Genomic DNA, 13,692 nt, shown 5'->3' with positions numbered 1-13,692 from the left:
CAACTTTTCTCTGTGCTTCTTTAGCCCATATGGATAACTTGATTGAGACCAGACTGAAGAGCCTGAAGGCACACTTGATATCGCTTGCCCAGCGGAGAATCAGATTATGGGCGGCATCGGGCACACGTCGATATATATCCCAATAAGCAACTCATTCTAAAACACTGAGAAATATTGACATTTCGTCAATTGCAAATGACATGACCCTCCCCTGGACTAGATTAACGAAATAGTAAACCCTCCTCTTTCTGATCCATCCCTTACGAACTAGCGTGCGTTTAAAAGTTACACCTCTTTGCCGCCAGCCGAAAATAGATCCCCAGAACTTGTCGCAACACATCTTTTTCAGAGCTGATCTGTTTGGTCAAAATACAGTTCCAGACACTTGTGGAATCTATGCCAATCTACGCATTGAAGCTGTTCTGGTGGCTCGCGGTGGCCCAATGCCCTATTATGTTGGTGTTTCCTTTATTTTGGCAGTTACCTGTTTATCCAGGTCTTTACCATGATGTTTAAATTCTATAAAACCTCACCTCTCGTGAACTACCAAGGCTCACAGGTTGTGGTTTGACTGCTACTGATACACACATCAAGTATATCCTTATATACAGTCATTACTTTAGGGTGTATTCAATCCTGCCTTTACCCTGCTGAACGCTTTCAAGATGCAGTCTGAATCCCCTGCCCTCTATATATAAACTCAGGATTGTACCTTAGGCCAGATCTACCGTTAGACTACCACAACCCACCGTAAACCTCGACTACTCCCAAGTTCACTCTATGTGCTTTCTTCTCGTTCCTTCTTTCTGTCCTACTGTGCTCTCTAAGACCGAGGAGAGGATACAAGGAGAGGTAAGGCTAACACGTTCTGCTCTTCAACTCTCCCTTGTCTTCATCTCCCAAATATCATTTCGTTTGCTCTCGTCCATCCGTACCGCTCACCTCCACCCGTTCAGCAGCGCTTCGGGGATCCAGAAGCGTTGTTTTCCCCCGAACAATTGTAATTCATTTAGCATGTTCAGAGTAACGTGGCATGCTGTCCAGCAACCATTGTTTCTATTGTTACTACTTTATAATTTCATGTTCTCCCATGAGCTTACTTAGTGTCATGCACCTTACCCAGCCAATAACTCATTCCATGTACTACCATACAGTGTAAGGCGCTTTGAGATGTGGAGAAGTAAGTCAATTGTCAGGCCGTCCGTCCGTAAATGACAAGGTGTGACCTTTGCCTGCTCTGCCTTTCTGAAGGACCTTGTTGTTATTGTCTTCTTCGCAGCAAATCCGCAAGCTGAGACGCGAGCTGGAGAACTCCCAGGAAAAAGTGGCCAACCTGACCACCCAGCTGTCTGCCAACGTATGTAGAACAGGCTTCTCACCCTTTCAACCTCTGTCTCACACACCATGGTAGCAGGATCCATTTGTTTGCTTTCAATATAAAAAAAAATATTTAAAAAAATGTCTTTGTCTGTGTTGGGACATATGATGGATGGAAGCTGAATGAGACTGAATCCAAGTCTGTTAAGAGTCATCTAATAATATGAATGAACCTGTCTCTGGGTGCCAGACATTGTGATGAGGTCTTTAATGCACAAACCAACACAAAAACCATGTCAGACAAATGTTGATATTTTTCTGAAGATATTTAAAGCACCTGGATCATTAGGCATTGATTTAAACTGATGTTGAGCTACGATAGGAAGGCATGCATAGTGGAGAGGGAGAGATCAGATATGGTGCTGGCTTTGATAGATTTATGCCCAGTGCATAGAACGCAATCTAACTCGCAACTCGAAATCCAATCAATGAAAATTAAGCTAAAACTAAGCTAGCATTGGTTAAAGCTTGGGTCAAGAGTTTTCCCCGGTCATGTGACCTCACCAGGGAAAATCTTCTGTCCATTGTTGTGGTTACTAAGCAGACATAAACCTATAGTGTTCTAGATGGTAGGCAGACATAAACCTATAGTGTTCTAGATGGTAGGCGGACATAAACCTATAGTGTTCTAGATGGGATAAATGCCCACCTTGGCCTGGTCATAGCTGTACGTGGTGCTGGTTAAAGATGGCTTTGGCCCTTGCCAGCTATGGTTAGCCTACTAGAGGCTTGCTCTGGCTCCCGCTCCATACCCATACCCAGTACAGCCAGCGATGCTGGTGGAGATTTATGAACCATAGGCACAACATGCTCTCAGGGCAATTTGTATTATTCTGTACGTTAATATGTGAGACTCTATTTAGTATGATATATTATGTTACTTGAGCTAACATTATGAATGGAATAGTCGTCTTACAATATCATACGAATTAGAGGACATATAGTATCATGCGTCTTGCCCTGTCGAGCAATAGCATATGAATTCTAGGATGTAATTTATCACACGTAATGGTGGATGTGTAGGATAGGTCTTTCTCTGTGACCAAGTTTTTCTTGTTGTGTCATAACAACAAAGGAGAATTATGGGGAGAATTTACGTTGGTGGGTAGGTGAACTAACAACAAAGGTTAGAATAATTTACGTGAAAGGTTAGGGGAACTAAAACGACAGAGATTAGGTTCATTTACATAGCATGTTAGGTGAATTGGGTTAACTTGGGTCCCCGACGCGACTCGAACACACAACCTTAGGATTGCAAGGCGGTCATGGATCACGCTCGCCTATCCTCCCCGAGCAACTTCTCTACTTTCGTTTCTGTCTAAAGTAACTAGACCATTAGTAGGTATCATACATCTTGGAGGTACTCAGAAATACGTAAAGTATGTTGCGTATAGTTCTGAGGCCAGGCTGGGCCCACAGGGGGTAAACCATCAACGCTGCACCCCCAACAATCTCTTCTCTCTCCACTGTACTGCCACAACCCCTTTTATTCTCTCTGCACTATACCTCCCCACCCCATACGCCCCTCACCCCATCACCCCCCCGCCCCTGCTTCTCACACCTCAGCCTAACAATCCGGCAACTAGATGCTACATATATTTGATGTGTTACGAGAGTGAGCGACTGACTGCCATGTACTCTGTGTGTCCATGCTGAAAGAGACATGAAATGTTGGGAGGTGTCGACCAATCTAAAACCAAAGCTCTTTTCAGGAACTGCACTTGATGACTATATTGCATGCTGTTTGAGCAAAGAAAGTCGAGTCCACTACAGTACTAACACTGTCCATTGGCAATACCCTTTAACCCGGTCTAACCCTCTAACCTGAGTGTGTTACTGCTACTGCATGATTGAGTGTGATATGACCACAGACCTTGGTTCAGTGTTAATACATGCATAAACAGTATTTATAAAACAATTGATAAAAACCTACACAGTAGGAAAACTTTGAATTTTGCTTCATCCCTTACCCACTGGATTATTGTCTCTTTATTATGTGATAAATTGTACGATGTCGCTATTAACTGTAATTTATTATTACTGTAATTAGCTCTCTGGCCCAATGTCTGTGTATGTGTCTAGGTTGCGTGTGTGTGTGTGGATGTACGTGTGCGTTCATGTGTGTGTGCACGTGCACATACTGTATGTGTGGGTGCATGCGAGGAGTGTGATCCCGGCCTAACGCCACTGTCCCTCTCTCCTCCACTGTTGGCTGTATTGACCGCTGGTTCTGGACTCTTTGCTGCCCCCTGCCTGCTGGCCGCTGACCCACACCTCTGGATGCTGGGTGTAGCAGCTAGGCCAGGTTTGTTGGACTGTCTGTTGCTTCCAGATCCCCTCCTCCGTCCTTCGTTGTCGCATGACTCTCTCTCTCTCTGACCGTCCATCCCGTTCCGCAGGCTAACAGGCTGACCTGGTGCTGAGGTTCCTGTTTTAGGCGCCGTGTGGCGACGCCAGCCAGGCCTCGACACCTACCTTGAATCATGTGGATGATGGCATATCTGTAGTTTTAGTTTTAAATAAGCCTCTGTACTTTACAATTGCCATGTAAACAGTAACTCCTGTTGAAATGTAAGAGAATGTAAAGATGGTAGCCCTGTTACAAGATGCATACACATACCATATAAGTTAAAACAGCTGAGGTTTATTGTTACTCTATTACACTAGAGTCACATTCACTACTGTGAGTTCAGAACAGTCTCCCATGCTACATCAGGTTGGAGAGGCCTGTGCCCCAGTGCCATACTCCAGTCACCATTCACTCACTCACACCCCACCCTCCTCTCCTCCCTTCCTTTCATCCTCCACAGCTGTCCATCCCTTCACCCCTCCATCCTCCTGGCAGATGGAGAAAGTCATTTGCTTGATGTGCAGTGAGGCTGTGGTGCCTGTGGCCTCTAAACGGCAGTGACTCATCTCTGTGTTCTCTCTCTGTCTCTCTCTCTCTCTCTCTTTCTCTCTCTCTCTCTCTCTTTCTCTCTCAAGGCTAATTTGGTAGCAGCGTTCGAGCAGAGCCTGCAACTGATGACGTCACGTCTGCAGAGCCTGTCGGTCAGCCAGGAGCAGAAGGTACCGGTAAATGCAGCTGCATTATTCTGCCCTCTCTTACATCCTTCCACGATGAGGGGGGGGGGATTATTTTCCAAATCTTCAATGGAGCAGAGTTCTGTGCTATTCATTTACTGTCCAGCTATTTCCAATCAATGTCAAATAAATGTCCATAAGATATGTTTATTATTCAGCGCTCTTTCCAGTTCACCATAATTAGTTGTTAGCAAACAGAGCTTCAAGTTGTGAGAATTTCATCAAAAAAATGCATCTGGAGAATTCATGTTTAACCAATAGTTTTTCAAACAAATGAACCAATTTGACATTTGTTATATGAGAAGGCTGAGCGCAAAGTGAGCGTAGAGTGTAGACAGAGTCTGATCTCCTCAGTGTGTTTTGACAGTCAAGGCTAACATCCTGGACCACAACATGCCCTTGAGCGTTAGCCGCATGACCACCCCAAAGCCCTGGCATCGTCTAACTGTATCATGCTGTTGGAGAGCAGAGGACAAAGACTGTCAGGAGGACAGGAAGTTAAATCTAGGTCAAAAGTTGACATGGTGCTAAGGTCTTGTTTTCACCAGCCACTCAGCACAATCCTTCAGGTCTGATACACCATAGACACACCAGAGTCAGTCCCCCCATGTAGGACTGCTGTCAGCTGCTCAACGGGGTACATTAGCCCAGAAGATATACAGTAGGGAGTCCTCTCTCAACATCAGAGTAAGATTGCAAAATTCCTGTAACTTCCACAAAATTCCAAGGTTTTCCCAGAAATCTTGGTTAGAGGATTCTCCGATTTCCTGCTTCCGGGAATCTTCCATCCAGGATTTCTAGAAAACCTGGGAATTTGGGGAAATTTACCAGAATTCTGCAACCCTAGAGGCAACAGACAGTTGTAATGTGCTGGTCCTGTTTCCTTGTAGGACTCTGAGCTGACTGATCTGAAGGAGACCATAGAGATTCTGAAGACGAAGAACACAGAGGCACAGGATATAATCCATGTGGCCCTCAGTAACCCTGACATCCCTCCCAAAGGTAGGGAGCCAACCAAGGGTCTAACGTTCTTTCAATATAATCCCTTTGACCATTCCCTCTCTTCTCCAGACCACTTTTTCTCTTCTTCACCATCACTAGCTCATCTTCTCTTCTCTAGAACGGTTTTTCTCTCTCTTCACTCCCCCTCACTAGCTCCTCTTGTCTCTCCAGAGCTGCAGATGAAGAGGCAGAACTCTTCTGAGAGCATCTCCAGCCTGAACAGCATCACCAGCCACTCCAGCATGGGCAGTCTGAAGGAGCAGGAGGCCAAGAAGAAGAAGAAGAGCTGGGTGAGGGCACAGAACCGTCTAAATATAATAAGGAATTAGAGTCAGGATTCTAATTGGGTGTCTGGTTCTATGCAAGAACCCCTTTAACTAGGGTCAGGGCAGTGGTACTGTCTTGTCAAAACGGTCTGGATTTTTGGATCAATGGGATTTGATCGGCCTATTGGTGTCCAACGTTGCGAAAACCTACAATTTGAGTTCCTGGAGTTCACTATACCAAGAGTTTACCACTGGACTGGCTAGTAACAAGCAAAGTGGGTAACTTTATTTCACTTTATGTGATCTAGCTAATGTATGTATTCATCAAGCATTCATAAACTCCACATGACATGTTTTACACGAGCTATAAACCAACATAAACATTCTAAAGAGCTTATAAAATAGCAACATCATGAAGTTATGAGATTGGCATAGAATAGGATTGCTACATTTTAGAATCCTAACTTATGTTTTGCATTGAAAGGAGAGAAACCATCCAGCCACTCGCTCTGCGTCTGTCTCCTGCATGTGTGGGTTCTCACTCTCTCTCTCTCCAAATCTGATATGAAGTATGACTCCTCTCTGATCTCTTTCTCATGCTTCCCTGCTACTGTATTTTATTCAGGTCTTTGAGGTGAGTAGTGGATATTGTAAGAGCCCCAAGCCCCAAGCCCCCCTCTTCCTCCCTGCACTGATGAGTCATACTTGTTAGTTATTTGGAAAAGCTGTGTGGTTTTTCATCCCATATTAAACCTAGCCAAATCCACTTCATTCACTAACTGTACTTTACGGTAGCATACATTTTTATGTATACCATTTACGGTAAATGTAAGGCAGATAAATGATTCAGAAATGACAAAGTAAATTGGATCATCAGACGACGGCAAATGTTGTTTTCAAATTCTGTTTTGTTTAGTGTCCCGAGAAGTTTTGATTTCGTGCAAAGCTTGTCTGAAAGTTAGTGAATGACAGTGACATTTTTTTTTGCCAGAGGACAAAATAAACTTTTTTTTTGTGATATACAGTGCCTTGCGAAAGTGTTCGGCCCCCTTGAACTTTGTGACCTTTTGCCACATTTCAGGCTTCAAACATAAAGATATAAAACTGTATTTTTTTGTGAAGAATCAACATCAAGTGGGACACAATCATGAAGTGGAACGACATTTATTGGATATTTCAAACTTTTTTAACAATTCAAAAACTGAAAAATTGGGCGTGCAAAATTATTCAGCCCCTTTACTTTCAGTGCAGCAAACTCTCTCCAGAAGTTCAGTGAGGATCTCTGAATGATTCAATGTTGACCTAAATGACTAATGATGATAAATACAATCCACCTGTGTGTAATCAAGTCTCCGTATAAATGCACCTGCACCTGCATGGTCTCAGAGGTCCGTTAAAAGCGCAGAGAGCATCATGAAGAACAAGGAACACACCAGGCAGGTCCGAGATACTGTTGTGAAGAAGTTTAAAGCCGGATTTGGATACAAAAAGATTTTCCAAGCTTTAAACATCCCAAGGAGCACTGTGCAAGCGATAATATTGAAATGGAAGGGGTATCAGACCACTGCAAATCTACCAAGACCTGGCCATCCCTCTAAACTTTCAGCTCATACAAGGAGAAGACTGATCAGAGATGCAGCCAAGAGGCCCATGATCACTCTGGATGAACTGCAGAGATCTACAGCTGAGGTGGGAGACTCTGTCCATAGGACAACAATCAGTCGTATATTGCACAAATCTGGCCTTTATGGAAGAGTGGCAAGAAGAAAGCCATTTCTATCCATAAAGATTTAAAGTTTGCCAGCCACCTGGGAGACACACCAAAAATGTGGAAGAACGTGCTCTGGTCAGATGAAACAAAAATTGAACTTTTTGGCAACAATGCAAAACGTTATGTTTGGCGTAAAAGCAACACAGCGCATCACCCTGAACACACCATCCCCACTGTCAAACATGGTGGTGGCAGCATCATGGTTTGGGCCTGCTTTTCTTCAGCAGGGACAGGGAAGATGGTTAAAATTGATGGGAAGATGGATGGATCCAAATACAGGACCATTCTGGAAGAAAACCTGATGGAGTCTGCAAAAGACCTGAGACTGGGACAGAGATTTGTCTTCCAACAAGACAATGATCCAAAACATAAAGCAAAATATACAATGGAATGGTTCAAAAATAAACATATCCAGGTGTTAGAATGGCCAAGTCAAAGTCCAGACCTGAATCCAATCAAGAATCTGTGGAAAGAACTGAAAACTGCTGTTCACAAATGCTCTCCATCCAAACTCACTGAGCTCGAGCTGTTTTGCAAGGAGGAATGGGGGAAAAATTCAGTCTCTCGATGTGCAAAACTGATAGAGACATACCCCAAGCGACTTACAGCTGTAATCGCAGCAAAAGGTGGCGCTACAAAGTATTAACTTAAGGGGGCTGAATAATTTTGCACGCCCAATTTTTCAGTTTTTGAATTGTTAAAAAAGTTTGAAATATCCAATAAATGTCGTTCCACGTCATGATTGTGTCCCACTTGTTGTTGATTCTTCACAAAAAAATACAGTTTTCTATCTTTATGTTTGAAGCCTGAAATGTGGCAAAAGGTCGCAAAGTTCAAGGGGGGCGAATACTTTCGCATGGCACTGTAGTCACCCCCAGCCATTTCCTGTTGTTTTGTTGTGGTACAGCAGTCCTCATATTTGACATATCATGACAAAATGTCAAACTCGACACAATTTATTTTTTAAGCGTATGTATTGTCGAATCATAGCACTCCCTTTGTTTAAACTGTACAGACAGTACAGACACTTAAGAAATGTGGATAATTCCTCGTATAGGGTTCTATTGTGAACAAAGTGAACGTAAACACAAAAATCATTTGGTCATGATTCTTGCAACAACTCAAATCTGTACGGTCTGTACAACGCTCACGGCTTTTTCCACCATGGGGCAGTTCTTTTCTCTCTTCCTTCCTCCTCATTGGACATAACTTAGTGAACATAAGTCTAGTGAACGTCTCTGTCTCATCGCCAGATTCTTATTTCTATGTGCTCCGTTCCCTACAGACTAATCTGCTAGGTCATCTTCATGTTGCGTGGATTGCGTCCATAGGACTGCGTCCCATGACTAGTGTTCTGCAGGGTTAGGGTAAATTCCATTTCAATTCCAGTCAATTCAGGAAGTAGACCTGGAATTCCAATTATATTCAATGCTTTTCAGTTGGGACAATTTGGAATTGGAATTTGGTTTACTTTTTTTGAGTTGACTGGAATTCTTTATGAAATTTACCCCCGCCCTCGATTAGCCTTGGGTTGTCACATTTACCCCCGCTTCACCACAGAATAGAGGACAACTCCGGTCTCACATTACCCTGCTTCACCAAAGAAAAAAAGAGGACACCAGCATAGGGGTCGGGAGAGTTGGGGATTTTGAGGACAGCGTGTTTTTTCTTTCTTTCTACTGGCTATATATTCAAGTGTCCAAATCAAAGCCGAGTAATGACTTCCAAATAAACACAAAAAGACCCCTGCTGTGATTTCGATGAAGAATAGCTGTGCGTGTCAAATAACACCCTTTCCCCCTATAGTAGTGCACTATACAGGGGGAAAGGGTGCCATTTGAGACACATCAAAGGTCGAATGCATCAACAAATACAGGGATGGTTACAGGAGTCACAACACTGTACGTATTCATTGTGCTTCTCTCTGGGTGCCCCACCAGTCTTTAATTCTCACCTCTGCTGTCTATGTATTTCTCTGTGTAGCTGAGGAGTTCCTTTAACAAGGCGTTCAGTAAGAAGGGGTCCAAGCTCTCGGCGTCATACGCCGACATCGAGGAGATCGCCACGCCAGACTCCTCGGCACCCTCCTCTCCTAAAATCCCCATCCACCACGTGGACAGGGATGGGGATGGGGATGGGGAGGGAGATGGAAATGGGGACATTTCCATGATGAGGTCCTCTGTCTCTGCGTCTTCCTCTGGGTACGGTCAATTCCTCCGGTGCCTCCCCAGTCTGAATCATGTTTTGCTTCCTTAAGAAACATATTTCAAATGGGCACCAAATGGCACGTGTGTGAATGTCATGTACCGTTATCTCTCTTATTCATCTCTATCACACAGTTCAGTGGAATTGAGGCGGTACCTGCCACCTCTTTTCAGTCTAAGCAAGGTGTGTTCTTCTCTTCTTCTCCAGACTGTGCGAAGGAAGCGAGGAGCCCCCGGAGGATGAGAAGGTGGTGACCACGCTGCGCTCGGCCCTCTGGGAGAAGGAGAGGAAGCTGACAGACATCCGCTTGGAGGCCCTTAGCTCCGCCCACCAGCTGGAGCAGCTGCAGGAGGCCATGAACAACATGCAGGTGTGTGTGTGTGTGTGTGTGTGTGTGTGTGTGTGTGTGTGTGTGTGTGTGTGTGTGTGTGTGTGTGTGTTAGTGGTCCTGCAACGGGTCGGACACCCACGGCTCGGCTCACGGTTCAGAATGATATTGCGTCGAAAACGTTTTAAATCGAGATATTTAAAAACAAATGTTACATGTTGTGTTGCAATGTGTTGCAAATTCCATCCTGTGAGCGGTGAGGCAGGCATATACCAGTTACGCACACAGTGGATCAAGGTACTTTCTATTATTTGTGTGGCCCTGAAACGTACGTTTCATCCCCCTCATTGGAGAATACATTGCCAAGTGTCCTTTCCCTGGCTAGCCTTGCTCATAAAAACAATGATACAAATGTATGTTATTCAGCGGGTCACTGATCCCCTTTCGGGTAGAAAGTCAATTTGGGTAGAAAAATCTGTACTGATGTCATATTGGAATTGATGTGGCGCGGGTGTGGTTCCAAAAAACTGACCAGTGCAGGACTCTTGTGTGTTTGCGAGGTGTGTGAGCATGCCTGCATGTGCCTGTGTGTCTTTGTGTTACCCAATGTAACATCTACTGTAACGTGAGGCGGTCAGGGTGAGAGGTCAAACCGCACAAACCTATAACTGGTTTGTGCGGTTTGAACTCTGACCCTGACCCCATTACAGCCCTACAGGAGTCCCCTCATTAAGTAGCTACGTAAGTATCACCCTAATCCTACACGGTGTGTTCCTGCCTGCAGATGACAGTGGAGAACCTGAAGGCAGAGAATGACCAGTTGAAGACAGGCGGTCCCTCCACCTCCACCTCCCAGTCCTCCGGCCTGGCATCACTCGGCACCGCCTCGCCACGTCAATCTGTTGCCATGTCTCTGACCAAGACCTTCAGCATGAGTCTGGGAGAGGGCAGCCCCTCTGGTGAGGCCTGGCGTCAGTAACTAGAGGAACGCAGTCATCACTCAACAAGTCTTAAGACTGAATGTCATGAATTCAAGGAGACAAGGGATACTTATCATGAAGCATTTCAGCTAAATAACCCTCCTTAGTGTGCAGGGTGAAAGGGTCATAACTCTGTGATAAGTAAACATACAACATGTCCAACAGAACACAAGGACGTTGCGTACCCACGTTTATGCGTTTGACATGTTGTAATTATGACATGCATTAGATTACTCCTTGACCCAGTGTCTCTCCGGCTGACTACCACCCATACCATTCTCTCTCTCTCTCTCTCTCTCTCTCTCTGTCGAAACAGACGTGTTCCAGACAGATACCGCGAGCCTCCCCGCTCCCAGGGATGACACTCGCGTGAGAGTGGTGGTTCGCGTGGCCAATCTGCGCGTCTTCAAAGATGTGAGTCTATTTATACGATTCGTGATTTATGTATGAGCCAGACTTGTTGGGTTCAGCTGGCCTCTTACAATAAGCGTGATGGCGAACCGTTTAACCTCTCCACTGCTCCTGTCCTTCGGTCAACAGGAGGTGAAACAGCAGGACTTCTTCATCGGAACTGTGAGGGTTAACGGCAGAATGGACTGGCCTATGCTGGACTCGGCTGTTGGCCAGGCTTTTAAGGTGAGTCTCAACAGGCACCTCGACTGTGAGAAAGCACGTTTACATTCAAAGGTGGATATATTGTTGATGCAAATGTACCCTAAAAATGTTATTTGTTTAAACTTAAATGACAAGGTAGGGTGCAGGGTTCTGTGTAGGGTTATGTCTACAAACAGAACAGGCATAAATACAGGGGCCACTTTTCTTCTCAGTTAGGACATGGTTTTGGCTAGAGTTTAATCTGTATCTGTAAATTCTCAGTCTGCTTTTCCCCAACACCACTAATGCTCCCCTAATCTCCTCTCCCCTCCTCTGCCTCCCCTCCTCTGCTCTCCCCTGTCTCTCCTCCTCTGCTCTCCCCTGTCTCTCCTCCTCTCCCCTGTCATCTCCCATGTCTCCTCTCCCCTGTCCCCACTCATCTCCTCTCCCCTGTCTCCTCGCCTCCCCCTTCTCTCCTCCCCCTAGGTGTACATAGCCAAGGTGGACCCCACCTCCAGCCTGGGCCTTACTACAGACTCTGTCTACAGCTACAGTATGAACCACATCAGGAGGGTGCTGGGAGGGGAGCTGCCAGAGAGCCAGCCCTCACGCTGTGTCTCCAAGGGGACCAGCGGCATCACTGTCACACTCAAAGGTCAGTACCTGACTAGGATCATAATGGTATAATTATGAACAATGGTCATTTTCTGGAAATATACCATTATTTAGGGCCAGTATGTAATACAAGGATGCCCTTTATCACTGTATCTATTTAACGTGACGATCAAAAAACTTGTTATAAAAGTTACCTACAATCTGCAGTTTCATTTCTGATGTAGACAAATATTTCTCTGAGGGAGAGGGTATTTGTTAATGTACTATTAACTGATTATCACAGCAAGTTAGTTTTTTTCCGTGCCATTTCTTTGATCATCGATTGTAAAAGACAGCTCGTGTTAGATATATTTGGGGTCAACAGTCAATGGAGTTAATGTTCACCCCAAAGGTCATTGTAGCACATGTTTTTTGGCCGCGAGACCGTGTATGTTTGGTCTAACTGACATTCGCCTCCTTTCGTCTGCTCTGGGAATTTCTGTCCACTCTCTTCAGATCTCCCGTTCCGCACTGAACAATGATGAAAGGAATGTTTTATTTAGAGATATCATGATTTATGAGCCATGCTGTGGACGTTAACCAGATATTTGGACTGCTTGTTATGTTCCATACTAAGATATGATGTAGAATATTAGGCTTGGGTTCAAATCCATTTCAATTCAGGAAGTAGACTGACCATTCAAATTATGTTCAATGGTTTACTTTCTGAATTGTCTAGCATTTAAATGGAATTGACACCAACCCTGCTGTGAAGTCTCATAAGTCCTTCTGTTTGTCTTTATTGATTCAATTCTATCGCGCCCCTGTCTTTGACCTCTCTCTGACCCCTGGCACCCTGTAGCGGAGAGCTGACTTTGGGCTAAGATTTGTGGTGTCTTATAGTGCCTTCAGAGAGTATTCATACCCTTTGACTTATTCCACATTTTGTTGTGTTACTGCCTGAATTCAAAATTGATTAGGAAAATGGTGGTGGTCAGATTGGAAATTTAGCCAGGACAGCGGGGTTAAAACCTCTACTCTTACGATAAGTTCCATGGGATCTTTAGTGACCACAGAGAGTCAGGTCCCCTACACAGGGCAATGTCCCCAATCACTGTCCTGGGGCATCGGGATATTTGTTTTAGACTAGAGGAAGGAGTGTATGTTTTTTCAAGATAATTGACGAGAAATGTCCCATCCAACCCATTGGGTATCTCACTACACCCTATTATGCCATGTCTTATGCAGACAGACGGATTAGAAGTACATTTACATTGTCAGACGTATTACAATACAATCAACTTTCTAACTCTGAATGGCACTATACCGCTCCCTACTTGCTATATAAGAGAATGTGTGGCTTCCCTCCGTCCCCTAGGAGATCCAGAGGAAAACATAGAACATAGAAAACAAAGATAATTCAGTCAATATCTGAAGGATCATAAATAAACATTTTGGAGTATCTTCATCCATTGTCCAACTGTTGCATTT

The 13,692-nt window shown here is 44.6% G+C and overlaps 1 protein-coding gene across 9 annotated transcripts in view; it reads left to right on the top strand.

Moving 5' to 3' along the window:
• LOC118399952 (neuron navigator 1-like) overlaps window positions 1-13,692 on the top strand; it is a 131,610-nt gene that overhangs the window by 103,361 nt on the left and 14,557 nt on the right. For 5 of the 9 annotated variants that reach the window (XM_052473227.1, XM_052473229.1, XM_052473226.1 and 2 more), the window contains 11 exons: window positions 829-852; window positions 1,280-1,357; window positions 4,363-4,452; window positions 5,352-5,463; window positions 5,635-5,753; window positions 9,484-9,701; window positions 9,913-10,075; window positions 10,818-10,992; window positions 11,330-11,427; window positions 11,554-11,649; window positions 12,094-12,262. In XM_052473227.1, coding sequence (XP_052329187.1) covers window positions 829-852; window positions 1,280-1,357; window positions 4,363-4,452; window positions 5,352-5,463; window positions 5,635-5,753; window positions 9,484-9,701; window positions 9,913-10,075; window positions 10,818-10,992; window positions 11,330-11,427; window positions 11,554-11,649; window positions 12,094-12,262 — 1,342 coding nt within the window. The remainder of the gene's footprint in view (window positions 1-828; window positions 853-1,279; window positions 1,358-4,362; window positions 4,453-5,351; window positions 5,464-5,634; window positions 5,754-9,483; window positions 9,702-9,912; window positions 10,076-10,817; window positions 10,993-11,329; window positions 11,428-11,553; window positions 11,650-12,093; window positions 12,263-13,692) is intronic. The other 4 variants (XM_052473231.1, XM_035796201.2, XM_052473228.1 and 1 more) reach the window with 3 other exon arrangements.

Source organism: Oncorhynchus keta, chromosome 21, assembly GCF_023373465.1.
Source record: "Oncorhynchus keta strain PuntledgeMale-10-30-2019 chromosome 21, Oket_V2, whole genome shotgun sequence".
Classification (NCBI taxonomy): Eukaryota; Metazoa; Chordata; class Actinopteri; order Salmoniformes; family Salmonidae; genus Oncorhynchus; species Oncorhynchus keta.
This window is presented reverse-complemented; position numbering and strand designations above follow the sequence as displayed.